General features: G+C 51.9%; 14 protein-coding genes across 14 annotated transcripts; 10 read left to right on the plus strand and 4 right to left on the minus strand.

The window, feature by feature from the left end:
- Positions 1-639: 639 nt before the first annotated feature.
- EDD37DRAFT_603392 (coproporphyrinogen III oxidase) lies at positions 640-1,755 on the plus strand (the record flags this gene model as incomplete). Its single annotated transcript, XM_062814643.1, has 1 exon — positions 640-1,755. One exon carries the CDS (start codon positions 640-642, stop codon positions 1,753-1,755), a length of 1,116 nt encoding a protein of 371 aa, XP_062674346.1.
- Positions 1,615-3,660, minus strand: EDD37DRAFT_7048 (uncharacterized protein). The gene has a single exon (XM_062820198.1). It carries the CDS (start codon positions 3,436-3,438, stop codon positions 1,948-1,950), a length of 1,491 nt encoding a protein of 496 aa, XP_062674347.1. The 5' UTR covers positions 3,439-3,660; the 3' UTR covers positions 1,615-1,947.
- A 757-nt stretch (positions 3,661-4,417) lies between these two features.
- EDD37DRAFT_603394 (uncharacterized protein) lies at positions 4,418-5,092 on the plus strand (the record flags this gene model as incomplete). Its single annotated transcript, XM_062814644.1, has 1 exon — positions 4,418-5,092. The coding sequence occupies one exon, from the start codon at positions 4,418-4,420 to the stop codon at positions 5,090-5,092; it is 675 nt and encodes a 224-aa protein (XP_062674348.1).
- Positions 5,093-5,430: 338 nt separating this feature from the next.
- Positions 5,431-7,100, plus strand: EDD37DRAFT_7077 (uncharacterized protein). The gene has a single exon (XM_062820206.1). It carries the CDS (start codon positions 5,667-5,669, stop codon positions 6,993-6,995), a length of 1,329 nt encoding a protein of 442 aa, XP_062674349.1. The 5' UTR covers positions 5,431-5,666; the 3' UTR covers positions 6,996-7,100.
- Positions 7,101-7,294: 194 nt separating this feature from the next.
- Positions 7,295-8,293, plus strand: EDD37DRAFT_644260 (glucan endo-1,3-beta-D-glucosidase; the record flags this gene model as incomplete). The annotated part of the gene is made up of 1 exon (XM_062817481.1): positions 7,295-8,293. One exon carries the CDS (start codon positions 7,295-7,297, stop codon positions 8,291-8,293), a length of 999 nt encoding a protein of 332 aa, XP_062674350.1.
- A 180-nt stretch (positions 8,294-8,473) lies between these two features.
- EDD37DRAFT_7513 (ferritin-like domain-containing protein) lies at positions 8,474-10,244 on the minus strand. The gene is made up of 2 exons (XM_062820238.1): positions 9,579-10,244; positions 8,474-9,503 (listed from the first exon to the last, which is right to left on the minus strand). The coding sequence occupies exons 1-2, from the start codon at positions 10,113-10,115 to the stop codon at positions 8,655-8,657; spliced, it is 1,386 nt and encodes a 461-aa protein (XP_062674351.1). The 5' UTR covers positions 10,116-10,244; the 3' UTR covers positions 8,474-8,654.
- A 3,179-nt stretch (positions 10,245-13,423) lies between these two features.
- Positions 13,424-14,238, plus strand: EDD37DRAFT_603397 (uncharacterized protein; the record flags this gene model as incomplete). The annotated part of the gene is made up of 2 exons (XM_062814645.1): positions 13,424-14,082; positions 14,139-14,238. 2 exons carry the CDS (start codon positions 13,424-13,426, stop codon positions 14,236-14,238), a joined length of 759 nt encoding a protein of 252 aa, XP_062674352.1.
- Positions 14,239-16,448: 2,210 nt separating this feature from the next.
- EDD37DRAFT_644263 (uncharacterized protein) lies at positions 16,449-17,204 on the plus strand (the record flags this gene model as incomplete). The annotated part of the gene is made up of 1 exon (XM_062817482.1): positions 16,449-17,204. The coding sequence occupies one exon, from the start codon at positions 16,449-16,451 to the stop codon at positions 17,202-17,204; it is 756 nt and encodes a 251-aa protein (XP_062674353.1).
- A 333-nt stretch (positions 17,205-17,537) lies between these two features.
- On the plus strand, positions 17,538-18,658 carry EDD37DRAFT_614484 (uncharacterized protein). The gene has a single exon (XM_062815540.1). The coding sequence runs from the start codon at positions 17,748-17,750 to the stop codon at positions 18,465-18,467; it is 720 nt and encodes a 239-aa protein (XP_062674354.1). The 5' UTR covers positions 17,538-17,747; the 3' UTR covers positions 18,468-18,658.
- A 449-nt stretch (positions 18,659-19,107) lies between these two features.
- EDD37DRAFT_9385 (uncharacterized protein) lies at positions 19,108-21,913 on the plus strand. The gene is made up of 3 exons (XM_062820376.1): positions 19,108-19,574; positions 19,626-19,917; positions 19,965-21,913. Exons 1-3 carry the CDS (start codon positions 19,237-19,239, stop codon positions 21,702-21,704), a joined length of 2,370 nt encoding a protein of 789 aa, XP_062674355.1. The 5' UTR covers positions 19,108-19,236; the 3' UTR covers positions 21,705-21,913.
- On the minus strand, positions 21,748-22,812 carry EDD37DRAFT_9474 (uncharacterized protein). The gene is made up of 2 exons (XM_062820379.1): positions 22,526-22,812; positions 21,748-22,473 (listed from the first exon to the last, which is right to left on the minus strand). Exons 1-2 carry the CDS (start codon positions 22,713-22,715, stop codon positions 21,791-21,793), a joined length of 873 nt encoding a protein of 290 aa, XP_062674356.1. The 5' UTR covers positions 22,716-22,812; the 3' UTR covers positions 21,748-21,790.
- EDD37DRAFT_9363 (alpha-acetolactate decarboxylase) lies at positions 22,592-23,965 on the minus strand. The gene has a single exon (XM_062820375.1). The coding sequence runs from the start codon at positions 23,472-23,474 to the stop codon at positions 22,770-22,772; it is 705 nt and encodes a 234-aa protein (XP_062674357.1). The 5' UTR covers positions 23,475-23,965; the 3' UTR covers positions 22,592-22,769.
- Positions 23,828-25,755, plus strand: EDD37DRAFT_603402 (thiamine diphosphate-binding protein; the record flags this gene model as incomplete). The annotated part of the gene is made up of 5 exons (XM_062814646.1): positions 23,828-23,914; positions 23,973-24,138; positions 24,188-25,118; positions 25,175-25,186; positions 25,275-25,755. 5 exons carry the CDS (start codon positions 23,828-23,830, stop codon positions 25,753-25,755), a joined length of 1,677 nt encoding a protein of 558 aa, XP_062674358.1.
- Positions 25,756-26,100: 345 nt separating this feature from the next.
- Positions 26,101-27,438, plus strand: EDD37DRAFT_9439 (uncharacterized protein). The gene is made up of 4 exons (XM_062820378.1): positions 26,101-26,574; positions 26,642-26,686; positions 26,737-26,769; positions 26,827-27,438. Exons 1-4 carry the CDS (start codon positions 26,445-26,447, stop codon positions 27,228-27,230), a joined length of 612 nt encoding a protein of 203 aa, XP_062674359.1. The 5' UTR covers positions 26,101-26,444; the 3' UTR covers positions 27,231-27,438.
- The last annotated feature ends 189 nt before the right edge of the window (positions 27,439-27,627 follow it).

The following is a 27,627-nucleotide window of genomic DNA, read 5'->3' on the forward strand; positions in this document are numbered from 1 at the left end:
ATGCTTTCTTAGGTACTGTACACAGTGCCTTTGTCCATATGCAGCCCAGTCTTCTACTCTCAAGCTGCTGTCATCAAGCACTGTCTACATTGCGCCAATTTGCAGAGCCGCAGTACCTTGCGCACCGGTCCGATCTCAAGACCCTCTTTTCAGAACGAATTGTTCCATTCCCATGAGCGCTGTTACCGATACATGAATGGTGGTCTGACCAATCACGTCAGGGCCGTTGTATGCGCAGGTGATGCTGCGAGAAAAATACAAAGGATCATTGAAGGCTCAAGGGCCCGTTTCGTACAGAAGAATTTAGATTGACAACAATGACTGAGTAGCTTTCCAAACTGTTCTGCTCCGCAGTCACTCCATCTGCAGTGAGGTCGTCGGACCTCGTCGTCGCTAGCAATGTCCACAGCCAGGTGTTCGAGCTCATTACGAGCATTCCATGCCTCTCTATTCCGATCACAACCCATTCGACACCACACCCTACCACTGTCCCGATGTCGCTTCTCTACGAGCTCAAGACGCTCAGCTCCTCGTCCACTGCCACGGGATCGTCAAGAAGAAACACCCAAATGGCATATATATGTGTCTTACGCGCGAATCACCTTCGGAGTCGTCTTCATCAGCGCCCTAATATACTCAATGGCCACGGGCAACGTAGCATCCAACGACTCGCCTCCGATCCAAACAGTCTCATTAGCGGAGGTTGATGAGGTAACCAAGAAAAAGACCAAAATATCACGCAGCTCGCCCATGCGTTTGCGTATGGAGGCTCTAATACAAGAACATCAAAACCGCATAGTATTCGCATTGGAAAATATCGACGGCAAGAAGTTTAGACGGGATGAATGGACGAGACCCCATGGTGGTGGAGGGACATCATGCGTCCTGCAGGACGGAAACGTCTTTGAAAAAGCTGGAGTCAATACCAGTATCGTCTATGGCGAACTTCCTCGTCCTGCCATTGAGAAAATGCGAGCGGACCACAAGTCCTTCGTTGACTCAGATGTCGAGAAGTTGAACTTCTTCGCAGCAGGCATCTCTCTTGTCCTGCACCCATACAACCCCATGGCTCCTACCGTCCATCTCAATTACCGATACTTCGAGACATCAGATCCCAGAGACCCCGTCAATGCTACAGGGACATCCCAGACGAACTGGTGGTTCGGAGGAGGCACGGATCTCACACCAAGCTATCTGTTCGAAGAGGATGCCAAACATTTCCACAAGACGATCAAGACTGCCTGTGACAAGCATGACAAGGACTACTACCCCAGGTTTAAGAAATGGTGCGACGACTATTTCAAGATCCCACACCGAGGCGAATCGCGAGGCATTGGTGGCATCTTCTTCGACGACCTCGATGCCAGCACACAACCCAACGCCAAGAACCCGCAGGAAGATTTGTTCCAGTTTGTTGTCTCTGGTCTTGAGTCATTCCTACCTTCGTATCTTCCTATCATCAAGAAGAGGAAGGATATGCCATTTCTACCGCAACATAAAGACTGGCAACAGATCCGACGTGGCAGGTACGTCGAATTTAACCTCATTTATGATCGTGGAACTAGCTTCGGCCTCCGAACACCCGGAGCCCGAGTCGAGAGTATTCTTATGAGTTTGCCCTTGACCGCCCGTTGGGAATATGCGCACCCAGTATGTGGTACCGGCGTTGCCGCGATTCCCGAGGAGGAGGACGGTGACCAGGAGAAAGAGAGAGAGCTCATGGATGTTCTCAAGAATCCGAAAGAGTGGGCATGATCAAATCAGCACTTAGAAGCATCTCGCGGCCGAGAAGCACGCCATGTCGGACAGACTGCATGTTCATTGGCAAGCCCTGTAAAAATTACTGTATCTTGAGATGTACACCCAACGGATAAAAAGCTATTAGCCATGCTGTTCATCTGAAGGACTCCAACACATTCACATCTCCTACCCTCCTCGTGTCCATGTTCACCTCTCACTCACACCACCTCTCTGCCCTTGGTTCTGACCCTGACCCTCTCCCCTCGCATCGAAGTATCGACTACGTAGTGCCTGACTGATGCCGCTGACTCTACCAGCAACACCTCCGCCTGGCATCGTCATCGTAGTGTTTCCCATACCGCTGAGAAGTGCTTCCTCAAGTGCACTCTGAGTCACACTCGCGTCGTCAAGGTCTGAAAACGAAGAGCCCATGCTGGGAGACGTGTCGGAGCCGGCACCGGTGTGGCGTCGTGGTGAGGACTGCAAGAGGGCGCGGTGCGTTGGGGACAATGGGTTCGTTAAGCGCGGAACGTTTGAGCCGGAGCTGTTAGTCTGGGCTGGATTGGAGGGGTTATTGTTATTGCTCGACGGGCGTGATGGGTGTGTAGGTGGTGATAGGGACGACGTAGAGGAGGTAAGGTCTTGAGCTCGTTCTGATCGTACTCCTACCGGCGTAGGGGGTTCGACGTTTGGGGATACTATGCGCTCGGATGTGGTGCGGCGAGGGATGTTCGGACGGGAACTCTGGCCTCCTGGTTGAGGTTGCTGTGTATTCAAGCTGGGACGGATAGTCGCACCAGGATCTTGCCGGGCGGAGGATGAGGTGCTGCCGGGTTGTGCGAATGGCAGGAAAGACGGCTCGTCTTCGTCGTCGTCATCATCGTGATGTGTATGCTGAATCTGCTGCGCTGTGGAGTCGGTGGAAGTGCTCACATTGCCACGTAGAGATTGGCGTTGCGAAAGTGCTCGACGGTGGATGGAGGAGGGGTTGAGGCGGCGCGCTTGGATCCGAGACCGGGTCATTTCATCCTCGGAGTCGGAAGATTGAGGTTGAGGATTTCGTGTCTGTCCTGGGGATCTGGCTAGTTGGTGCTGGATACTACCTCTCCTGGGCTGCGCCGCATGAGTGGGTGCTTCGTCTTTGGACGACTGTTGTGAGATTGGTCTCGATGTGCCCTGAACGCCTCGTGTTTGAATAGGAAGTGCAGTGCTCGCACCTGAGGTGCTCCGAAACGTCATGGAGGATCTTTTGTTCGCTGGCGTATTGGGTGTACTGTCTCCGGAGGCAATGACAGGACTTCCAAGAGCCTGGGTGGACAATCGAGATGGAACACGTGATCCGCCGCTACCGGCTCTCTTCATCGCTTGTCCTCCAACCATGCTGGCGGTGGCTGAGCCCGGTATGGGTGACGGTGTTGCAGATTGTCTGGAACCGACACGACGCATCTGAGCCCGAACCTGAGATAGTTGACGTTCGTAGAGCCATGCGGCTTGCTGAAGGAGGAAAGATTGGCTGACTTCGAACTGTTCCGATAGAGCGCGCCAGTCGGGCTCATTTCCCTTCGCTTGTCGAGAGATAATGTTCCATAGTGCACTTTCCTTGGCTGCAGACCATGCTACAGGCGGTGGATCGATGAAGTCGCCGCGGTTGAAGGGCAGCCGGATGAAGACAGTGAAGTGGTTTTCGGTTTCTGCCATGTCGGCCAAGTCTAGCACTGGAGGGCTTCGAGGAATGGAGATAGAACGCTGTAGCCGTCAGAGTATGCTCGCAGACATGGCAAATCAGTATCTTTCAATGGGATCATTGATGGTGGTGCAACGGAGAGGTCGTTGTCGGAACAGATGTGGCAGTGATGCCCAGACTATGGCGTCCAATAATGTTGACTGCGCCACATGTCTCCATAAAGGGGATACACTCACCGTAGTCACTTCGACCCCTTGATTCTCTTCTTCTTTCTGTCCATCTTGCTTTGCTTGGTTGTAAACGTCTACGGCCCGGTGCTGTGCATAACAGTATCAGTGTCATTATTCGACAGTTCCGTCTTCGAGAGATACTCACAGCGAGGGAGAATGCTGCTCGGCTTAGGACTTGTAGCGGCTCCCGCCCATCTCTCATCTGATGGGGCTCGTCCATCTTTGGAGCTCACGCTAAATCCCGTAAGAAGGTCGCTCACAACGCTCTCTGTGTCTGAGGAGACTGCAACAAAGGCTTGTCCGCGCTGAAAGAATGTTTGTCGCTACGAGCGGTTTTTGTGAGAGCAAGACCTCACTTTGATATACTGCGAATGATCTTTGCGACAGACCCTCTCTGCCTCTGGCACGTCGCCTTTGGCTGGCGACGACATCATCATGCGCGGGTCTTCATCTTCACCCTCGTCGTCGTCGGCCAATCGTCTCGCACACAGGTTCTCTCGGCGATCAACCTCTTGGCCGACAACCCACGATGATTGAAAGGTTTCCTTGGAGTTTGAAGAATTGTTCGCAATCCTCTTCCTCTCTTCTCCTTCCCCTTCTTCCATCCTGTCCCTCAAGCACCTTGCGCAGAGTCAGACTGTCGAATCGTAAGTCCTCAAGCCAGCTTCCGTCTAGACATACTCACACAGAGGACAGCATTCTCCGTCACAAGTTATCATTGTCGCTGTCGTTAAGGAGGTCCTCAAATTCAATTCCTGGCAGTATGACGGACAGGTCTTCAACATACCGGACCCAGGGTCACGAGGGCAACGATGCTGACCTCGCTGCCGCTTGGCAGGAGTGGTTGACACACCCAAATCCTTTCTCAACCCGTCAACAATCTCCTTTAAACAACACATCATCACAACTGGTCTTTCTCAAGCACGAAGACTCATTCACACCATCTCAAGATCCTTTAGGAGACTCGCAGAACCCTCTTAAGACTATTCTCAAGCACAGACATATCCTCAAGACACGACGACAGCTCCGTGCAGTCCAAACTCCACACGAACAGCCCTCTACGCAAATTCAACGCGTCAACACACCTCACACTCCGCACGATCACTATTACTACTCGACCAAGATGTGCTTCAAATACCTCTGCAAGGACTGCAAGCTCGAGAAGTACGACTACTGCAAGGAGTACGTCGAGAGTGGACGAACCTGGTGCACTGTCACCGTCGAGAACCCCTGGGGTGCGAAGAAGAAGAAGTGCGAGACGTGCGTCCTCATGAGAGAGGTCACCCACCGTTTGAAGGTGCTTGTGCTTCGCGAGCCATACCTTCTTACCGAGGGCATGGGCGGTGCACCAGAGAAGCCTGCCTGGGAGATGGAGGAGGAGAAGGCCAAGGAGGGCGCGGTTGTGGGTGTGGTGGAGGTGGAGTCCGACTCGGACTGAAGAGAGTGAAGATGATAGAATAGCTTCGTTGAGAGAGAGCGCGCGCTCCGTCACCATTGAGTGACTAATACACACGATTCCAGCACCTGTTTTTCCCCTCATATCCCTGTAATCGATGCACTTGAAGTTCCTCCATAACGCATTGTTGCCATTTGCACCATCTTCAACGGGATGATCCTAAACCGCATCGCCTGCGATGGCAACGATGACAGCGACGAGAAGCTCCGACACCATCGCATGCTGTCACCTCGATGTCATTCTGCTGCGAACCATTTGCAAAGTCTGGTTCCAAGGTTTGTGGCGAAGCCAACGCCCTTTCCATGGTTCAACACCAGGTTCCAGCCATGGTGTCGAACTAAAGCACACTGAACCGAAAAGTTGAACAATGCCCAGAGAAATCTTGCCTGTCACAATTACACCATGGGTCCTCACTGTGCCGAGAGCCCGTCCACCACACAACGTTCTCACGGTACATAATCGTGGGAAGAAGAACTCCTGGGTCGTCGTCTTTCTCTGACCCTGATTGCATTCTGTCACCCATTACTTGCAAGCAGCTTCACACAGAGCTTCTGCAATGGCGGACAACACACCCTCTTCAACAGGGCTCTCAAAGTTGAGATCACCGGCGATCGAAAGCTTGAAGGCTCTTCTCTCCCCAGACCCCCCTAAACATAGATTGGTGAGCTTTCCACCATTCAAGAGTTACTACAGGCGCTCATGGACAACGCTGTTCGCTGGCAAGAAACGCCAGAAGCTAGATCATACTATACCAGACACACCCCGACGCCCTCAACTCAGTCCGCAAGCACGGCGCAAGCGCTACCGGAAAGGCGTCAAGGAACAAGTCGACAAAATATGGAACAAATCCTTCGTTGTTCCACAGTGTGCCTGCTGTCCTCATTCGACGCGACCTCAACTGTGCGACCAGCGCACATACGCCAGGTTCAAGCCCTGTTTGTCCTATTACACCGCTGTGTATGGATCAGACGGACCACAAGTGTATTGGGCCAAGATTGTGAAGGACTTGAGAAAAATCATCGAGCAAGCCGGGGATGCTAGACGCGAAGGCTGGCAATTCAAGGTGATGGTGATGAGGCAAGTCGTCCAGCGAGCCATAGAGAAATACGAAGCTGCAGAGGAAGGACAGTCACTTACCTTTGCGCGAGACTTCCCTGGCGAGAGCACCTTTGTATGCGAGGTCCCAGCACCAGAGCGTTTCGGCGTGGATGGCAAGCGAGCTATAGCCGTCAGAGTGCCTGTCAGGTTTAGCATCGCAGACCACATTACGTCTGAGGAAGAAATAACTTCCAGAGCGCGACTGATTAATGTCGACGGACGAATGTTCGGGTTGAAAAAGCAGCATTTTGGTGCAGAGGATCCAGACGGACCACCACCACGTCGAGAGGTAACTCCCAGAGAACCGCGCGGTGTCAGTAAATTGCGCATGTCAACCATTGCGGAAGAGGTGGAATACCCGGCGTTCACTGGGACTCGAGCTCGTTGGACTTCCAACAATGTCGGGAAGATGACTGCATACGATGCGCTTTCAGCGTACGCCTCCTCTTTGGCCAAGCGTCATGGTTGGCAGGGCGTCATATACAAGCAGACTCTGTCGGCTTTGAAGGAGCTGCAGCCAAGGACAGATCTGAAGGTTTCTCGCAGCTTTGCACATCAGACCAATGCCCCTTCAATTTCAACGATGACGCAGATCGAAAGGAGGGTCCAGAGAATCAAAGCTCTGCTTGAGAAGATGGCCAAGATATATGAACGCGATGTCAAGGTGTCCAGTGATAAAACTGTGGGCAGAAGCGACATCAGACAGGTCATCAAAGGACCACGGCCGGAGGAAGGGGACGTGGAATGGATCAGGACGATTGTCCAGGGGATTTTGAGGGAGATGTAAGACAGTCACAGAAATGGTGTGTGAAAATGAGGTCGACCGTGTTGACAGATACCAACCTCGCATTTATTCCGGATATTCATTTAGCGAGGTCGACGTCATTTCCATCAGCCTCAACAATCGTCAATGAATATGTATCACATTTGTTTGCACTGTGTTCTTTGGGGCTTCATAGTATAGTCGCCGAGTGGCATACAATATCGAAGAAGCTGTTTTGGAAATTCTGCTCTACTCTGATGCGCTGGAAAATCAAGATCTTAGGTTTAACAGTGTTGATTATATTGATATATCTTACGCCCAACATGCCGTTCAAAAACACCTTTTCACAACTGAAATCCCAATTCAAGGATCTCCAACAAGAAGGCCAGAAATACCTCAATGAATACCAATCTAATCGCCAGACTAATCAACAACAACAAGGTCAATCTCAACAAGATTACCCAGGAGCTCACCAGCAATATCAAGGAGGACCTCCTCCTGTTCCGCACCGCACACACCCTGGGTCCAATCAACCTTCAACTACCTACTGGCAACCACTGTTCGACCCGTCCAACCCAGTGAGCACCGACTGGGAGCACAAAGAAGGCAACAACAACGGCTGGGGCAACAACGAGATCGAAAACTACACCTCCTCACCCACCAACTCTTTCCACGCCTCAAACAAGCTCATCCTCCGCGCCATATCACTGCCCAACCACCCAGACCCATCCCAAAAATACACTTCCGCCCGACTAGTCTCGAGACAGCGCCTCTCCCGCTCCCGAGGAAGTCTCGTCGCCAGCCTGACTCTGCCCTGCGCCGCCGGTATCTGGCCGGCGTTCTGGCTTTTACCGTTTGAGCCCTTCTCATGGCCGACAGACGGCGAAGTTGACATCGCCGAGACGTGGAACGGCGACGGTATCAACCACAGTTGTCTGCACTGGGGTTTCTACACTCCCCAAGACACGGACAAGCACCGTGTCGTCGGCACGAATGTGACCGGCATGCAGAGCGGACGGCCTGTGATGTTTGAATTTGCGTGGTGGCAGGACGACAACTCGAATCAGGGACGGTTAGTATGGTGGATTGACGGAAAGGCTGTGATGAAGGCGCCGATGCCGGCTGAGACGAGGCGCATGGCTGATTTTGTGGTGCTGCTTAATATTGCGATGGGCGGAAATGTGTGTCAGGGACAGATGCCGAGGGAGGGAGCCTACGATTTTGTTGTGCACGAGATGAAGATGTTGGAGGAGCCTGAGAATGGTGGGTGGCCGAAGTTTGAGAAGGACTGGCGGAAGGTAAGGGAAGGTGATAGGATTTGATATATCGAGATTATGCTATTTTTTGCCTTGGTGAGTTTGAGGTGTTCACCGTTCAACATGGAAACGCAAGATCGAACCTATCGATGTGGAATTAATGACTGGCTGCACGTAATCAAGTTGGAAATATGCAAGACATAGAAATTAGGTCGTTAACATTGGGAGCATGAAATATTGACGTAATGAACGTTGGTATTAAGATTTGTAGTTGCACACGGCTTTTGTAACGGTCAGGGTATTATTATTACAATACACCTCAAACACCGCAATGGTCATCATCGGCGTCTCGAAGGTATTATGCATCTTCATCTCGCTCCTCATCATATTGTCCGTCGTAGGGTGGTCACAGCTTTAAGCTGCTAGCTTAGCCAGCCTGGTAAAGGGCAGGGCCAGCATAGACGTAAGGGTTGATCAAGCTGAGGTTGAATGGTGTGAGGTATGGGTTTTGAGAAGTAAGAGCGATGAACATGGTTCCGTTGGCAGCTGGGTCACCGGCGAAAGTGCTCATGTTGGGCTGGACAGCGTAGGCGCTGTTACCGCTGATGTTCATCAACGGAACATAAGTGGCGTTCAGCTGAGAGACGAACATGGCATAGCGAGGAGCATCAGCCAGAGCAGATCGAGAAGTAACGTAGCTGTTGTTGGGTCCAACAGTCGCGTTGACGTTGCCCCACGAGAAGTAGACTGGGCGGCCAGGGTACGAGAGAGGGGTCGATCGGTTGCGGCTGATAGCTGGAGAGCAATCCTCGCCAATGATGGTCGAGTTGTAACATGCGTTGCTGGTGGCAATGCCAGTGTCATTGGTTGGGTTCGATCCGGTAGCGCTCGAGTTGGCGCCCAAGTTGGGGTTGATCTTGAAAACGTTGGGCTGGTTGATGATGGTCAAATTGGGGAAGTTCTGCCATGCGAGGCGGGTGTTATTGGCAGGGCAGCTGGAGATGTATGGAGCCAAAAGAGTCCATGCCCAGCTCTGAGGAACACCAACTTCAAACCAAACTGGCATTGGGAAGAGGCCATCCATCTGGCGGAAAGCAAATTGCTGACGAGCCTCGGTGGTGATGGATTGCAGGAGAAGGGTGGCAGACTCGCGGGAGTCCAAATGTCCGAGGAAACCATAGACACCAGATTCACCAAAGCGGGTGAGCTTCTGGCAGAAGTCGATGAATTCTCGTACAGTGGTGTAAGGGTAGTTGTACGTGCATTGCTTGGGGGCCTGGGAGGAAGGTCAACATATGCTCATACAAGTGGCGCCTCACGTGATGCGCGGGATGACAGATTTCAAACTTACAGCAACGCCCAAAATGTTTGACAACAAGGTAGCGTGACCAACTTCCTGGTCTGCCATGAACTCAATCAAGAATCGATCCTCCGCGGTCAAACCAGCAGCGGTGAAGTCTGCAGCAGAGAACATCGCCAAGCCGTTGTGGAAGAGATCCAGCTCAATCCATTCTTGATACAGAGCAAGAGTGAGTGACTCGTAGTCGAAGTCAGACAATGGGTGATAGTATGGCTGAGTGCCGTTCACACCCTGACCGCCAGCTGGTTGGTAAGGAACCGGCTCGTATCCAGCCTGAAGCAGGCCGTTGGTGTTGTTGTATGTGACCGTCGCGGCAGGTAGCGGTGCGACGGATGCTGCCAGCGCTGGCTCAGTCAACGCACCAGTAACTGTTGGCGCGGGACCTGAGTATGGGCCGTGGGAGGTCGCGCCAGTCACTTCGGAGCTTCGAACTGGAGGGATGGGACCGCTAGCGGGGGTGAGGGTGACTTGAGGGGCGGCCACTGCAAGAGCGCCGAAGCCCAGCAGGATGCTGGCGTAGGACTTCATGGTGATTGTCGCTGTGAAAGGTCGATGTAAACACGAAAAAGAAGAACAACCTACCACGGGAGCTTTCTGCCCATTATATTGGGGGATTGTGAGCTCTGTTGTGAAAAAAGGCAGAGCTTGTTCAACCGAATGACCTCACCACGACCCAAAACATCCGCACCGAGGGACGATTCAAGCCAGATTCGTCCAGTCGGTGGAGGTCGGCAGTACCTCAGTACGAGTCTGCATCATATCTCCTCTCCATGGTCAGTGGCGGATTCAGTAGTTTGCCCACAATATCCTCCGAATCGAGCCTCGTGTCCGCAGGGATGATCTGCCGGGCTGCCCGGGCAGGGACAGACTCCAGAGCGATGCCGGCGTGGACATCCGCTGGCCTTTTTGCCATACCGTTTGAGCCGGTAATGGGATAGTCATGACGCGGCGTTAATTGTGACGCAGTCGATGATGCCTCGAATGAAGACGGGCGAGGCTGTCATTCCCGTAGCGGTGAAAATGTGATAATCACCACTAGTGGCGCCACGGAAATACCATTTCTGTTCAGTACCTTACGATCGTACAATATGCAGGCGGAACAGGAACCGAAGAGGGAGTTGTGGATGGCAAAATAGTGTAGTAGGTCCAAAGTCAGTCCCAGTTCTTGTTCGTCATTGAGCCGGATGAGGTTTCCAGATCTATGATGCACGTTGCCATCATATTGCGGGCGCGATACTCCACAGTCTCAGTCGGAAAGATTCAGAGCCAATGAATCTGGATATTGAGTTCAATCCCGAGCAGTTTATTGATCTCTCGACTAAAACAGCAGCAAGCGACTCACTCGCAAAACAGGATTGGATCGGACTTCCGTCGAATGCAGATGGTTCGATGAGTGAGGAGGCGTCCAATAGTGCCAAGCGCATGTTTTACTCGTACCTTGGCTGCAGTTGTACCACAGTAGCAGCGGAAGTTGACGAGGATGACCAGGTTCAACTCGTAAAGATGAGGAGGTGAAAAGACATGCAGAGCGCAAGCGAGCCTAGCGAGATAGTCATTAGTAAATCATATTGCTCCACGCTGCACCTCGGCATGTACAACGGTAACTTGCAGCTTCCCCAGGACAGCAACGCCGTTACCGCATACGGGGGTGGCGAGCGAGCTTCATTCCAAACACCAGGTCGACTTCACGTCATGTCCGGGAATACGAGCCTCGCGAAGCTGAGTAGCACTTCATCGATTTGTATGTCTGGTCGAGGCGCGGAAGGAAAGATCAGCTTTTGGAAATTCGAGTCCATCAGCAGATAATGCAGAGAACTCCATGGAAGTCCAAAACCCAGCAGACGGCTTTGGATCCGAAACTCATGTGATTTGTTGTTGCCTTGCTTGAGAAGCACGGCCAGTGCGAGCCGTTATATTGATCGATAAATTAATGTTTAGGGCCATGGAGGGGAGGTCCGTGGTTATGAGGGCAGTTTCATCAGAGAGTAGAAATTTCACATTGTATACAACGCGACAATCCAGCTTCAAAAATAGCCTTATCAATTCAAAGACCGTTGATATATTTGCTCTTAAAGATTGTTGACTCGGTGATCGCGCAACATGACCTCTGCCACGGACAGGAGACTGACAACGGCGACATGTCATACGGCTGTTGTGACAGGAAAAACTCGATTTTCTTGCCGTGGGAGACGTGTGCTTGACATGCTGACTTACCTTCACAGATAGCACGGTCCTCGAATGCGACGTTCATTCAGCGCAACGTCACCAGGGGTACGCTCCTCATCTTGACCGTTGACGTCTGGCAAATTCCCTCCTGGCACATCACGTTGAAGAGGAGCATTCATTATTGGGCTTGCGTGTCTAGGTACCACAAGCGGGTCACCAAAGAGGGTACATAGAGGTGAGTACTCCGTACGCCAGAACAAAACATCAAAGGTCAGAACAGATGAAGAAATGGGCACATGTTATGCGCTGCTCCAGCCATTGATCGCTGGTGGGCTCGACATGCATCGGTTTGAGAGCGGCGTCAATCAGCAATACGTGATGGTGAACTTGGATGAAGTCTGCAAGAAAGCAACATGAGGTCTCAACATTCAGAAGGCCGCAATGCAATGCTATAGTGAGCTGCGGTATGGTAGCCACATATCGATGAGACAAGAATAACTGTGGTTCAGAGGCATACGCAACACCTGATGGACCGGATAATACGGAGTAAAAGCTGTGAGCTGTGAGCTGTTTAACTGGGGATCAGCTCTGAAGGATCTGCCAAAATGGTGTCGTTATACCCAATGGGAAAAAACTCCAACCAACCCCTGAATGATGGATTCGCTCCATCTGATCGAACTTGAAACTCTCCAACTTCCTTCTCATCTGAATCGGCGTAACCTTGATCTGATTGATCTTCAGAAAGGTCTTGGAATCACCTTCACATATACGAGCATTTGATGAACGCAGCTCGCCAGGTCGAACCGTTGCTAAGACCATACCATGTATATTCGGCTATCGCATACGAGGTTCAATTACTACCAATTCAAGATCACCTGGGGAAAAGGAGACAAGACTCCAGAAAAAGGACCCCGCTCTATCACGCGAAGAGCTTGTTATGGTAAAGACGAAGTCTTTTTGTCCACTCTCTCGTGACTCTCCTTTTTATTGCTTACTTTCTATCCACACTTCGCACCCCCGTTGCCCAGGCGCCTGTGAATGGTGACACCCCAAGAATCACCTTTCGCGTCGATCGCGCTACTAACCCCCTAACTAAAACCAGCCGTCAGCAAGATTTTAAGCTGTCCATGTGGCCACCAGTGGCACCTGTAACAGCCTCTGACTGGCTCAAAAGCACCCGGTACCTGCGCAAGTCTGTCAGCCCACTCAAGCCTGCCGCAGCCTTAATTTGAGCTTGACCGAGTGTCGACAGCCTTGGAGCTCCAGCGGCGTCTCCTATCAACCCCTGTCTTTGCTATGTTCAGTCGCGCTCGACGGCCAAAGTGCAATCTCCCCAAGCACAGCCATCAAGATGCACCTTGTCGAGACATGTCCGCCCACTCTAGCTCCACGTCGGGGCCCATCAACAGGCTTCGTCCACAGCCTAATCTCCCAAAGCCACCCGGGAGCAGTACAAGAACCTCAAAGTGCCCAAAGCCTTGAGCTTCTTCTCTTGTACACTCAAGCTGTGACTTTAGTATCTTACAAAGCCTTGACCTCGGTCGTCCACTCTTTCGAATTCAGCTCCAACCACGTTCGTTAATAACCAACCTCTTCGCCTTTTCAAAGATATTTATCTTTTGCAACTCCGGTAAAGCCCAACAGTCGACAAATACCCACCACACACCAAAATGCGTACCTCCATCGCCATCTTCGCCGGCCTCGCTGCTGTTGCGTCTGCCACCACCTACACTGACACGGCCACCGTCGATGTCACCGTCACCTCATGCGGCGCCACCGTCACCAACTGCCCCTACAAGACTGCGACCGTTGACGGAGACTCTACCGAGACCTGGGGAGACTGGTCCAGCGCCAGCACCACCACCACCAGCAGCGTCCCTGTCTCTCCCGAGACCACTGTGACCTCGGACGGCTCATGGAGCGACTGGGCTTCGTCGACCAGCAGCGTCCCCGTTTCTCCCGCCTCAACTGCGACCTCGGACGGATCGTGGAGTGACTGGTCCAGCGCCAGCGCCTCCAGCACCAGGTCAGTCTCTCCTCTGGATTCCACTACCACTTCTCTTTGCCCAACATACACTGCCACCACTGCTCCGGCGTGGTTCTCTCTTCTTCCAGCCTCTGATCTCAGCTCCTTCTCTTCTGCCTGGACTTCTGGAGCCCCAGCTGACTGGTGTTATTACACGTACAGCACCTCTGAGAGCAGCACTCCTGTCTCCCCTGTCTCAGTCACCTCGACCTCGACCTGGGCCACTTCCACCGCCGCCAGCACCCCAGTTGCTGCCGTGTCTGCCAGCAGCACCAGCGTTGCCGCCTGGTCATCATACACAAGGTAAGGATTTTCCAGTCTGCCGATTCTATCAAATGGTCCGCTAACGATTCGCACAGCTCCGCTGCCGTTGCCACCTACACTGGTGCTGCCAATGTCAACGCTGGCTCTTTCGCTCTTGCCGGTCTCGCCGCCGCTGTTGCTGTTGTCATCGCATAAACGCCTTTTTCATTCCGCGTTTGATCATTTGTCACGATTCACATGGCCGCTTTCGCAACAAGTTCTCCCGGGTTCACGACAAGCATATCTGGGGATGTCGGGGTCGAATAAGTTTGTTTTTTGTGATTACCCAAACAGAAAATGGACAAATCTGGGCAAATGCAGTGTCACATGGGCATGTTTGGAGGGAATATTTCTTGCATACATTTTGGGGGACATCTACGGATAGGACATGCTGGCTGGGCGACACAGTAGCTAGCATCGCGTGTGTAATACCCTATTCTTTTACCGGATCTGCTGTGCCATCTTTTTCTCTTCCTTTGTACATCTGTATGATTCGCTTCGTAGATTTGCGAGCTTCGCCCTCTCGGTGGTGTACACAAGCGCCTAAAAGTTCAGGAGAAACAAACGCGAAAGGAGCGGGCAGCGGAGTTGCTTCTGTCACCAGTCAGTGGAAATTAAAGAGTCAAGTTTACGAGACCCCAAGACCCCAAGCTCCCGGGCGTTGGCCGCTTTTCCTTTTGCCTTTCCTCCCGCCCAAGCCACCTCGCATGGCACCTCTTTCGTGGCTGACTTTTGTCCTTCTTGCATCCTGATATCTTGACCCCGTGATCCTTGCCGCTTCTGGCGCCTGAAACATGTCACTTCATGGCGTCCTCCCACCTCGCAAACTCTCTTCCCAAAAGTCGGTGATGATGTGACCTGGACCTTAATCTGAGCAGTGCACGGGTTCGCGTGTCTTTCCGCGTGCGAAAAACCCGTCTCCTTCTCCCAACCTCGCTCATTGTGAGTATTATCACGCGCCTGCATGCCTCAAGCAGGACGGCCCCCAAATCTGAGTTCTCTTCGGCTTTCTCACGACCGAGATCGCAAGGAGCAAGTCGTACCGAGGTCAAGCAGTCATTATTGTACCTGTGGTAATGCCTACGAGCGCAACCATACCAGCAACGATACCACCGTTTGGGGGCAAGCCTCGTTTAAATTCCTCTCACGGTGCTTCTGGATTAGCAGGTTCAGAGGAAAACTCCCAACGATTACCATGTGTGTTGTGTGCTGAACACGCGACCATTGCTGAGGCTTCCAAAAGCATGCTTGACGAATCTGCAGCATTCTTCCCTCATGATTCTGAATCATCCTTTTGCAGGTTTTGGCGAGTGCAGAAAAGCACAGTATGATAAATCATCAAGGCAACATCATGCGATGCCTGACATGGAGTGCATGAGCAGCATGACCGTGCCGAACTCGCCAAAAATTGCAACGATTCTGAACCGACCCCAATCTACGATGTTGAGCGGGCCTTTTGGACCCCAAAGACTAACATCGCTAAGATACCCTACTCACCATAGTTCATGACTGTGGTGACCGATTCCGAGCTTGCATAGCCGCCTCACCTCACTAAAAGTCCTAGCTCGTTCGGGCCTGAAAGTCATCCTCCTCCACGTCAAGCTGCCTCATAGACGGCTGTTGTATTCTCAAGCAAATCGATCAGATTGAGCGGCCACGTTCGTATACGAAGAGCTCTCACCACAGCAACATTGAATTTTTGTAGGTATTCAACGCCTCCCACACCGGTCGACACGATGCCAGAGCATACAAAGGGATAACATATATGTCCTGCTGTAACGAAAGTGGCCTTGCACAGCCAACTGGTGGATTCCTTCATATGCTTTGGACCGCTCACCATCTTCAAATATGGCAACAACTAAAGCAGGAGCCAAATTCGCCCCTTCCATCCCGTCCTGACTGCATTTGATCTTACACCAGAATACAACCACATTTGTTACTGCTTTGGTCGATCACCGACCCGGCCGCAGCGGTACTGCCCGTCGTTATCGTTGCCCTCTCGGTTGCCGCTGTTCTTTACTACGAGTCTTCTCTAGGCGGGACCTCTGTTGGTCTGTGATGCTACGGCCTCCTTCACCTTAGTTCTATGCCAAGGGTATGTCACGGTGTTTGCTTCGCCGCTGACAATGCTATAGGCAATCTATGGTTGCCCACTGTTCTTTGAAGAAGTGCTAATATAGTGCATATACCCCATCACAGTGAGGCTCCGGTGTTGTTAGGTTCGCCCCGATTACTATATCTGTATTCGCATTTTAGCTAACACTTGGTCGCAAATTTCACACCTATATTGAATTTGTGTTATAAGTCTCCTGCCGCAGGCTGGGACTGTTTGTCTAATCATCAAGAGGACCACACTACTATTCAGGATGAGTTCGGGACATGATTTCTTCAATCACATGCGGACGAAGCTTCGACAGTCTCGATCCAATATGCAATTGTCAGCTACGCCCGCACCTCGGCCACGGACAGTATACTGGGAGACCGCTCCAGTAGGCTATGGGCCAGGACGAAGCAGTGAAGAAATGTCTGCTCAAATGTTCAACACACACTTGCCAGGAAATCCTCGGCCACGGACAACGTCGCCCGCTCCCACCTCGCGACCAAAGCTCTGGGTCGATACTAGCGGCACCATCTACCCCAATACGTCGCAGACATACAACCGCCGACCTGCACGGGCAGTCCATACCCCTTGGCCGCCCAAGGCTATCGCACCCAAGCCAAAGATACAACCACATGACCAAGATAAGAATATGAGCGTAGAGATTGCCGTTGCTCTACCTCCAGAATACCTCGATCCTCCGCCTCCATACTTTCCACCACCACAGCCCACAACGAACCAAGACTATGCGACAAAGGCGCAGACATATCGTAGAATGCATGCCACCCGGCAGTATGACCCGCGGCAATACGTTGCGTATGACCCTAATAATACAATGAAGCACTCTATCAGCAGCACCAGACAAGGAATTGTGGAAGTTCCCGCTATCGCGCTTCCCCAGGCACCCACTCCTATATCATCGATTAACACTGTCGATCTTCAGTATCTTGCGCTCAGGCGATCGAATGGCGATGTCACGATTGACAGCCTTCTAGACCACCCCCTGCTGCGACGGCCAGGCTGAAACTTCCCAGTAGTAAGCTATTTGACGTTGAAACCACCCAAGAGCGCTGCGCATTGCTGCTAAAGGCGCGGCGCACGTGCCATACCACGGCTGAAAGTGGGACTATTTCAAATCCTTCTGCAAGGAACAATCCATTCAATCGGTTCTTCCAAGTTCGCATGACCCGTGGTCAGATGGACTTGGGTTGCTTTGACCATGGGAAGTTCCAGATCTCATGTTAATGAGGTTGGACAAGGTCCTTGGGAGCACAAAAATACTCCCTGCCACCAGCAAGCCCGAGTTTCTGGAATGTGCACGGAGCGTTCAGCACGGACCAAGTAGGGCTGGAAGCTCTCCAGCCTCCACGAAACCTTCTGTGCTGCATCTTCACATGGGTTCCAGAATGGTTATTTAATTCCCGAGTCCGCTGGTCACCTTGCCATATCATACCTTTCTCAGTGTCCACCTTGTCTCTCAAATAAGGCTGATCAGTGGTGGGCTGGGTTGTCCATTCATTCACACGACTTGTTTTATCACTCACCATAGTTGTCTGCTGTGTTCAATATGGCACCACTACCATTCATCGACTCCTTGCTCCACAAGACTGCCCCAGCCAAATCATCACATTGGTATCATGTTCGCGACCTCCCACCAGATGCTCTAACAGGAATTATCGTCATCTTGATCATCCTATCAGCAGTAGTCATCGTTGGCTTGACTGTGCTAGTAGGCAGGGTTTGGAAATGGTTCGTCGCACCTCGATCGAGCGGGCGATGCTCTATAGCAACCGAATTAGGCATCACTCCACGCCGCAAGACCAGCGACTGGGCCAGACAGAATAGCAACATCCTCTGGTCGATGTACATCCAAGAAGACGACCTTCGAGCTCAATTTTCGGCACCGTCAAAACTCTCGAGGCTTTTCTCAATTGGCTCAGTATCAACCGACCACGGCCGCTGCCCGCTGGACCGTCGTCCCTCCGTCATTGTGGAGGACGGCTTGGATCCCCTGATTGAGGAAAAGAACGTCGCAGAGCTCGACATTGGCGAGTTGCGTAGCCGGGCTATGCACGAGTATGAGAACGCTCCGGCGAGGAAGTCCTCGTTGCCGGGTAGGAAGTTCTCGCTGTTTCAAGCGAAGCCTCAGAAGCCTCGACACAGGCACACCAAGTCTCTTGAGGATCTTGTCAAGGTCAGACAGTCCTCTCTGCCGACGAGTGGTCGCAACAGGAAGTTGCCTTCACGTTGCTACGAGCAGATCATCGACGAGAAGGAAAGCGCATAGCAAGGCAGGCAGAGGGACTGATGACGGAAACGAGGAATTCGAGGGACGAGGTTTCAAGGACGGATGGACATGAAGGATTACTTTCGCTGGAAGCAACAAGGCGATGATGACAATGATTATGAGGGAATGATTTTCGGCTGGTACAGCCATATGTACTTTACTATGACAATATGACTATGATTTTGCTATTGCCTTCGTCATGGTCAATCCATGGATGTTTACAAAACAATGCACGTGATCATGATGCTGCTGTGGACATGAGTCACGTGTAGACGTACCTCGTGAGGAAGGTTCGCCGAATGACATAATATGGCGTCTTTCCAACATGACATGGACTTCCTTCAATGTCACTCACTGTGTTGCTTAAGGTCCTCACTTTGTTGACTCCTTCATCCTCACCAATCATCGCTACAAATGTGTCAAGATGAAGTTCATATGCCGTCTTTGTAAAGCAAACCTTCCAATGATGGCGTGCGATCAACCACTGGCAGCATTCTATCCCATCGAACATCCTTGGTGGGTCATCTGGCCCTTGTCCTCATTTCCAATGCCAATGAGGGAATGCTCTTCCACAGTATCCCTTCACTCTGGCATGTGGTCTTATAAAGACGCTGTCCTCATTTCTTTGACCTTCAGGCAAGTTCTACCTTGGCTCTTTCAGCGTCAGATACTACAAAGCTCTTGCCTTTTCTGCTTGCTATAACAGATCTCCTCCTGCAAGACCTCCGTTTCCCCTTGGTAGTCTCCCAATACCAGCAAATCCTGCAAGATGCTGCTCAATCCCTCCCACAAGATCACCTACAGCGGCCTTCCACCGGACATTCTAGATGCGTATGTTAGATACAAGAAAGGTAGTCGTGCGCTGGTTGCATGGTTGTCGGAGTACAACCCATCGCCCGTTCGGCGGGCCAAAAGTCTCCCAATCAAGGAACTTCAATACCTTGCCAGTCTCGCCTCTCAGAACATACGGTCTTTGCCAGATACAGTGCATTTCTACTTCCGTGAGACTATTTCTGCTCGAAAGCGACTGAGCAAATACTTTCGTGCCGAGACCGATGGAGCTCCTGTTGATACAGACACAATCAATCATGAGCATTTCACTACAAGGTATGACCCATTACCACGCCCGATGCGGACTGCCTGACATTTCGATGTTAGTCTTGCCGAAATCTACAGCGACCTGTGTGCTTGCTGTAAGCGGAATGATCATGCTGCAAAAGACCGGAAGAAGCGACGGGCACAGCTCGCACATGGCGCTGCGAATCGATACGTTAGCCTAAACGCAGAGCACATAGAAGACAATGACGATGAAGAAGTAATTGCCGAAGATGCTGCACTCGCTTCCTGTCCAGAATGCACCGATGCAATCCCGCCAACGTGCAACGAGACTGAACCTCACTTCGCTGACGACGAACTCGGTACATTCCTCGAGGTAACAGCAGCCGTACAGGTACGTCAGGTTTCACTTTATCCATGTCCATGTCATAACCAGTGCAGCGTCTGCAAGACATATTCTCCTCGGCCAACCACTGCTGGCACTTAGCCGCCAAAGGGCAGCTCTCGTTCACGGTAGCCGCTTTCACCACGAGCGTGGCCTTCTCCATAGTACGACAAGTCGGGATAGAGCTGCTGGAGCATGACGAGCAGCTCGATCTTTCGAGACTGCACCAAGTCATCTGTTCTCGGGCGGGCTCTGAGACTGCTGGTGGGAATACCGACCACATCCTTCTAAGCGATCTGCAAACAATGCAACAATCTCTCCTGCACTATCGCGAAGGCCACGCGAAACTCATCATCCCTTCTTGCGCCGGGTGTCTTCAGAAAACAGCAGAGTACATCCAACCAGCCGCAAACGACAACGGCGCGGCAAGACCCCAATTCGTCGAGGCCGTGGTCGACAATATTGTGCACCTTGTCAGCAGCCCAACCACGCCGCCGAACATCGTCCGAACCAGTACCCCTGTCTACGCGGACCTGGGATACTTCGTAACTCGCACCGACGAGAAAAGCCAATCGTGGTCGGCAGTCCAAGGCCTCCATTTTTTGACCAGCGGTTACAAAGCGTACATCCAATCCTTGGAGTGTGCCAACTCGGTGTCTCTATGCCGTCTGACCGCGTTACGCCTCGCACAGACAGCAGCATCACACGTCACCAGACTAATCAGCGACAAGACATGTTTCCCCTGCCGTTGCACGCAGACATTGGCATACCATCTCGCGAACCTGGAAGCGGACCTGCAGTCGTACACACGTCACAAGTGCTGGGACATGTATTTTCAAGCTCCGTGGGTGTGCGGGAGTCACATTTTGGAGATGCTTGATCTGTGTCACTACTACGGCATCCGTCTGCTGAGTTACAGACACTATGTTGGTGCAGTGCTGCATTCGTACAATGTCCTGCGCCGCCTTGGAGGACTGGAGGAGAGTATTCCCATTCTTGACGCTTTGTCCGAACAGTTCAGCTCGGTCTTCTTCCCCGGTGGGACACAACCGAAAAACAGCTTCCGCGCGTGTTGGAGCAGGTATGTTGGTGCGCGACTCAAATTCAACAAGAAGGGTGGGCACAACCGCAACCAGAATAGGAACGGCCGGGATAGTTGGTGCATGGCTGTCCCTGCGCATGCTGCGAGACGGGCTGCTGGATTGGGTGTTGGAGAGAAGAATGGCGCGGAGTCAGCCACGAATTGTTTGTTGTTTCAGGTCAAGCAGCGCGACTACCATGTCGCTGAGGACCTGTGGGAAGATATCTGCTGCGGTTCGGCATGCGGGGCTGCGGGCGCAAGCGCTGCGTCGTCGCAAACGGCGGTGAAAGGACGGAGTAACTCAACTGCGTCGAAAGCCCTCAAAATCGCGAGTCTGAGCCCGGGAGAGCGTCTGCTGAGGTTAGCCGAGACAGCCCAGAGCATGTTCAATGGATGCACTGATTCAGATGGCAATGCTGCTGGTAATGGCCTGCCAATCGCGCGGCTGAATTTGTTCGCCGTGTTTGAGCGGTGCGTGCGCGTCGTTTCGAGACTTTCGGATGAGACGCACACGGGAGCAGAGGAACGTGGGATCAACTGCATTTGTTTCGCGAGCGCGATACTCACGGGTGCAGATCGGATTGTTGATGGGCGCAAACTGGGACGGTTTGAGACTTGGAAGAAGGATGAAAGGGAGTGTATCGAGCAGGCTAAGAGTGCGATCAAGGACGTTTTTGGGGATGTCAAGAGGGAAGAGTGGTTGTGGGATGTTTAGCAACGCCTCTTCAGGACGCTGTACTGGTTCTGCTCGTTGGCCTCTCCGCACTCGTGGATGAGCTCTGCGCGTGCCTTTCCTTGTCGCTAGATGTACATGCTGATTTGAGCTCTTCTCCGTCTTTCCTCTTCCTCAGGCTCGGGTCTTCGCTCTTCCTCAAGCTCGGCCTTGATCTCAGCCTTGAGTTGCGGCACCAACTCAGCTCTGATCTTCTGCTCGAGTTCTAGGCTGGAGAGCTGTATGACGTTCTCAAGATATCCCTCTTGCAGTTCTCTCAATACCATTTGATCCTGCAGGGTCTTCAATGACGCCTGGGTGCGCTCCAGCTGCTCCTTGACGATGTCGAGCTCCGCCTGCATCCCCATACGATGCCAGTACTCTACGCTCAGCTCATAGGGGTCGGTCGGCTCGTTCGACGATGTTGATCTACTTGAAGCGTAAGGAGTCTGTCCGTAGCAAGTCGTACGACGTCGCTGATGAGAAGGGAGTGCCACATACTCTGAGTCGCCCCATGGGTCATACACCCTGCCCCTCTGTTGTCGCTCCAAGGCTGGGTCTCGGGAGTCTTCAACCGCATCATCGACCGATTTGTCGATATCGCATCGACAGGAAAGACGCGCGTAGATCCCGTAGATATCGGGCTGGTCGATGTCCTCAACAACGATGGGGACTTGGGGGAAGCCCTCTGGCAACCATCGCTGAGGGTTGAGGAACCCCCATAGCGGCCAGGGGGACAACTCGGCGATTCTCTGCGATGGTGACGGTGTAGCTTCATTGTAGCATCAGTAAAATGGACAGTCTTGACCTTGAGGAGGACATACCCATGTCGTCTGCGTTGGGACGAACGGAGGACTCTGTCTCGACTAGGAGGCGTTGTAGATGCAAGACAAAGGGAGAATTGAAAATTGTTTTGTGGGCGACAAAGATTGAGAAACCGCATCGAGCACAAGCACGCCACGGTGACATTGTAAAGCGGTCCTGGAACACGTCCTGCATTTGTACCAGACTCATCGACGCAGAATAGGAATGCCAAACGTGTCTCGGTCGCGCTTGGTCAAGCCCTGATCAACCTTCGACCGACTTCAGCCCAACATCATCCGTGGACATCTTCGCTGAATTGAACTTCTCGCTCGTCGGCAACTCAAAGTGTATCTGGTGGATAGTCGCCACTCCCATCGAGACTTCGCCGTCCGCAATGTCCAGAACATGGCCCCCAACCTTCAGATCTTTATCGATGAAATGCATGTGTTCGCCTGCCACGAAGAAGCCTTGCCATGCAGAGGGCGAGCGAAATCCGACGATAGTTCCTTCGATGTTGTCATACTCTGCAACGAATTGCTTCTTTCCCAGCTCCGAGAGTGGTTGGCCGTCGTATTCTTGACCCTTGACGGTACGGCACTTGAGATAGCGAAAACGTCCTTCAATGCGGTATGCCATGAACAAGTTGCTGGCGTGGTCATTGAATTTCTCCAGGACGGTATCGACTGAGTCTTTGTTCTCGAGAGTGAGGGTCTCGGTACTCTGAGGTTTGAAACGGGTACAGACAGCGTATGGGATCTGGTCGGTATCGTCTGCTATTCTGATCTTGCCTCCGGCTAGGAGTTGGTAGACCTTGCCGTCGAGGAGGAGCAGTTCTCCTTGCATTTTGACGAATGTGCCTAGGCCGATGTTTCCCTTTTCGATCAGTTGTTTGGCGGTGATGCCGGACTCGGAGACGCCGCTCATTAGGGCGTTCACGAGGCTGTACTGGTACAGCTCGTTAACGGCCATCTTTGTGGTAGCTTCGTGGAGAGGTGTTCCGGCAGTGTCGTTTGCTGCTACAAAGCTGTCTTTTGGCGAGTCTCCAAGCGGATGAGATGTTGTTCCTTTGAACAATCTCTGAACTACTCAAAGGCGACAAACAGACTGACAAAGATTGAAGTGTTCGATGGCTTGACGGTCCGGTATGAATGACGGTGAGTGCCGGCTACCTTCGGATGTGTTCATGATTACGTCATCCGGATGCACTTCATAAGGTATTCTCTCCTTGAAGGAATCGGAAAAGACCATTCATTGTTCTAACAACAATGTCTCCACGATGATCATTCTCACATTCTACAGATTCTGACAGGAAGAAGACCATAATGGCCGAAGACACTGTCGCCCAAGTCATCGTGAACAGCTTGTACAATGCTGGGGTCCGCTACGTCTTTGGCGTGCCAGGAGCAAAGGTAAGCCTCTGGAGTGGAGGGCCTTTGGTGATGCTTCATCATTGACGTTGGGCATTAGATAGACGCAATCTTCGACTGCCTACAAGATCACAGCGAGATCAAGCTCGTTGTTGCCCGACACGAGCAGAATGCAGCTTTCATGGCTGCTGCAGTGGGCCGTATCACCGGCACGCCTGGAGTGTGCATAGCCACGAGCGGTCCAGGCGCTTCAAACCTAGCAACAGGTATTCGGACCACGATAGGACTTCAGTTGGAGACTGACAGCGGGCTTAGGACTGGTCACCGCCAATACGGAATGCGACCCTGTTGTTGCCCTTATCGGCAGCGTCCCACGAGCAATGGCATTGCACAGAACTCATCAGAGTATGAGAGCTCTCGACATTCTCGGACCAACAGCAAAGACTGCAGTCTCAATAGACGTCGAAGACCAAGCCGCCGAGGTCATTTTGAACGCCTTCCGAACAGCTTCCTCTTCACCCAGAGGCGCATCCGTCGTCTCAATACCTATCGACGTTTCGAAAGGCAAGACCTCAATTCTGCCTTTCAAGAGTGAAGCCTTCCGACCTCCCACCTACGGAACGGCTCCAACCTCGCGCTTGGACGAGGTCATCAAGTTGATCCAAAACGCAAAGCTTCCGGTCCTGTTTCTGGGACTCAGAGCCAGTAGTCCCAGGGTTGTCGAAGCGGTCCGCACTCTACTCTCCAAATTTCCTCTCCCCACAGTCGAGACATTCCAGGCTGCAGGAGCTGTCAGCAAAGAATTGGTGCAAAACTTCTACGGAAGGGTAGGCATCTTCAGGAACCAAGTGGGTGATAGACTGCTGACCAAGTCCGACCTTGTGCTGTCCGTGGGCTATGATCCTGTTGAGTACGATCCAAATGCCTGGAATCCCAAGGGTGATGGTCGTATTATACACATTGATGTCTCACCTGCGGACTATGGAGCACATTACCGTCCTCTGCATGAGCTGGTGGGCTCAATTGCGGAGAATTTGAAATACCTTACCCAGAACCTCCAGCACATTCCTGAATCATCCATATCGGAACAGTGTAAGAGTCTCCACGACGAGTACCTCTCATGGCAAAAGTTACCTGATGTCAAACGATCCTCGGGTCTTATTCATCCACTACATTTCATCACGGTGCTTCAGGGGCTTGTGTCAAAGGACACAACAGTGTGCGTCGATGTCGGATCGGTCTACATGTACGTTCCTGGCTTCTCTGTAATTTGATTCGAGAGATTATACTAACATGGAATAGATACTTCATGAGGTGAGTTTGCGCGACGGTTGTCCACAATTTCGATGCCAAAACAGCTATTGCCGGGTAATGCAGGACTAACGTTAACTGCTCTACGCAGGTACTTTTTCGCTTATGAGCCTCGCCGACTTCTCTGCTCCGATGGTCAGCAAACTTTGGGGGTCGGTCTACCTTGGGCGATAGCTGCCTCTCTGGTCCAGGACCCACCCTGCTCGCAAAAGGTCATCTCCGTAAGTGGTGATGGTGGATTCATGTTCTCTTCTCAAGAAATGTCCACTGCCGTACAGCAAGGCTGCAACATTACACACTTCATCTGGAATGACCAGGCATACAACATGGTTGAATTCCAGGAGATCATGAAGTACAACAGATCAAGTGGTGTCAAGCTGGGAGGGGTCGACTTTGTCAAGTTTGCTGAGAGCTTTGGTGCCAAAGGTTTCAGGATCTCGGACTCATCGCAAGTCGAGAGTGTCATCAAGGAGGCTCTCGCACATGAAGGCGTGTCGCTGGTCGATGTGAGTATCGACTACTCGCAGAACCTTGAACTGGCGAAGACAATCGCCCAAGACCAGTGGAACTAATGAGACTGATGACTTGCATTGATACCTGAAAGCGGGTCACATGCTTGATAAATGATGAGCATACTAGGGCAAAAAGTCCATCACGTCTTCCAGTCATTGTGAACGCTATATCCGCTCCCTCATCCTAAAATCGTGTTATGAGCATGAGTGCAGCCGACAAGCACTATCGCCAATAACTCAGTCTCCCGCCTAAATCACCTCCTTTAATTGGGTTTGTCATCGTCATCCTTGATGACTTATGTTTCCTATCCGCACCTTCTTTGTCCTCCTTCGCGGCGGCCGTATCCTTTCATCCCAGTTCTCTTGACCGAGCCCCACATCCATTGTTTCACGCTCCTCTCACCTCTCACCTTGACCAGCTCTAGTGCATGTGAACTGCCGGGCGATTCAACAACATCACAGGACGCCTGGGAAGGTCTTGAAGGACAGGTGCGGACTGCGCTGATCAAGCATATTAAGCATATCAAAACTGAATGCCTGGAGACACCTTGTGCACCTCGGGAGACCAAAATGCTGACTCGGCCACCTAGCTTGGGAATCTGCCACTCAGGTCCACGCCGCCTACAGCAAATGCTGACTATGTCTTCAGTCTACTTCACTTGGCGACGACCAATTAGACATTGACCTCATTGTCAATTGAAATCTTCTGCCAATACACCTAACCCTTGCTATGGCCTCCACAGTCATCAATGACAAGTGATAAACTCCGTCGAATCGAGACAGTCAACTTCAGCAACTTCGCTATGGCTCTGTCCTGGATTCAACGAGTACTTTCGCGCTTCAGGAGGACTCAAAAGGCCCCAGATCATGCACCAAGAAGTCAGTCACGGGCAACTTTGGTCTCCGGATGCGTCGTCGATATTGCTTACTGACATAAAAACTACAGTTTCTATTGTGAGGAACGGTATTGTAGCAACATATGGTTTCATTGGTAAGGCCCATGGAGTTGGCTTTTGGAGTACTCTTACTGACTGGCTCCAGAGTCGAGCCCACTGCCGTTCGATGATCGATCTCGTATGCTGCCTCTACATGGAGACATAGGCTTCTGAACTGACACATCTGCCGGCCTAGAAGAAGCATCAATCATCGGTGCACAGAGATACTTGGAGCATAGTCGAGAGAGACTTGCAAACGGGGGAGTGAGAGTGGAGGCGCCGCGCGTTCTTCGGGTCCCAGGACGCCTACGGCCACAACCTCCTGAGCCATTTATTGACAAACAGGATGAGTCAGGAGAACAGTGTGTCTTGACCGTTATACTTGGAGTGATTGGAGTTACTAACCTGTCAAGCAGAGAATGGGAACGTACAATGGACAGAGCTATCAAGCAACTTGAAAAGGTCAATGAAATTGTGGCAAGAGTCACTGAAGATAATATCAAGTTGTCAAAGGAGATGGAGGAGAATTTGGCCGTGCTCACCTTGAGCTGTTGCAAAGTGCTAGCGACTATTGGAAAAGGTGTGATTGTGGATGAGTGAACTCCTCTTGGGACAATGAAAATGGCGCGTACGCCGGAGTGCAATAAATAGTTCAGTACGACTATGGAGCGTTGCAACGACGAGGCTGAGATCTCCTTTTTGTCTTGGCGGACGCAGCCTCGTCAAAGACCACAATGGAACAGGCGTACAACAACCCTGAAACAAAGACACAGTCACGAAATGAGGTGGCACCCCCCTGGACAACAAAGCACGTGAAGTCCTGTATTGAATTTAGTCAGGCAGTGCAGCAAAGTTGTGGTTGTCACATATAATGGTTGCGGCTGCTCGGAAGCCTGCGTCCTGTGGTCTGTCACAAACCAACTGCCTCACTGACCGCCTCGCCTCGCAGCATCTATACATCTAAATCATGGCTGAAAGCTTTCTGTTACCACACTTA

This window comes from Exophiala viscosa, assembly GCF_022695815.1.
Source record: "Exophiala viscosa unplaced genomic scaffold EDD37scaffold_1, whole genome shotgun sequence".
In the NCBI taxonomy this organism is placed as follows: Eukaryota; Fungi; Ascomycota; class Eurotiomycetes; order Chaetothyriales; family Herpotrichiellaceae; genus Exophiala; species Exophiala viscosa.

Coding starts and splice junctions, on each gene's coding strand:
- EDD37DRAFT_7048 (XM_062820198.1), bottom strand. CDS start 3,438: ATGGCAGAAACCGAAAACCACTTCACTGTCTTCATCCGGCTGCCCTTC.
- EDD37DRAFT_7077 (XM_062820206.1), top strand. CDS start 5,667: ATGGCGGACAACACACCCTCTTCAACAGGGCTCTCAAAGTTGAGATCA.
- EDD37DRAFT_7513 (XM_062820238.1), bottom strand. CDS start 10,115: ATGAAGTCCTACGCCAGCATCCTGCTGGGCTTCGGCGCTCTTGCAGTG. Junction 9,504..9,578: donor CAAACATTTTGGGCGTTGCT/GTAAGTTTGAAA, acceptor CCTTCCTCCCAG/GCCCCCAAGCAATGCACGTA.
- EDD37DRAFT_614484 (XM_062815540.1), top strand. CDS start 17,748: ATGGCACCACTACCATTCATCGACTCCTTGCTCCACAAGACTGCCCCA.
- EDD37DRAFT_9385 (XM_062820376.1), top strand. CDS start 19,237: ATGCTGCTCAATCCCTCCCACAAGATCACCTACAGCGGCCTTCCACCG. Junction 19,575..19,625: donor CATGAGCATTTCACTACAAG/GTATGACCCATT, acceptor TTTCGATGTTAG/TCTTGCCGAAATCTACAGCG. Junction 19,918..19,964: donor AGGTAACAGCAGCCGTACAG/GTACGTCAGGTT, acceptor TAACCAGTGCAG/CGTCTGCAAGACATATTCTC.
- EDD37DRAFT_9474 (XM_062820379.1), bottom strand. CDS start 22,715: ATGAGTCTGGTACAAATGCAGGACGTGTTCCAGGACCGCTTTACAATG. Junction 22,474..22,525: donor TCCCAACGCAGACGACATGG/GTATGTCCTCCT, acceptor GCTACAATGAAG/CTACACCGTCACCATCGCAG.
- EDD37DRAFT_9363 (XM_062820375.1), bottom strand. CDS start 23,474: ATGGCCGTTAACGAGCTGTACCAGTACAGCCTCGTGAACGCCCTAATG.
- EDD37DRAFT_9439 (XM_062820378.1), top strand. CDS start 26,445: ATGACAAGTGATAAACTCCGTCGAATCGAGACAGTCAACTTCAGCAAC. Junction 26,575..26,641: donor CCCAGATCATGCACCAAGAA/GTCAGTCACGGG, acceptor TAAAAACTACAG/TTTCTATTGTGAGGAACGGT. Junction 26,770..26,826: donor GCCGTTCGATGATCGATCTC/GTATGCTGCCTC, acceptor CTGCCGGCCTAG/AAGAAGCATCAATCATCGGT.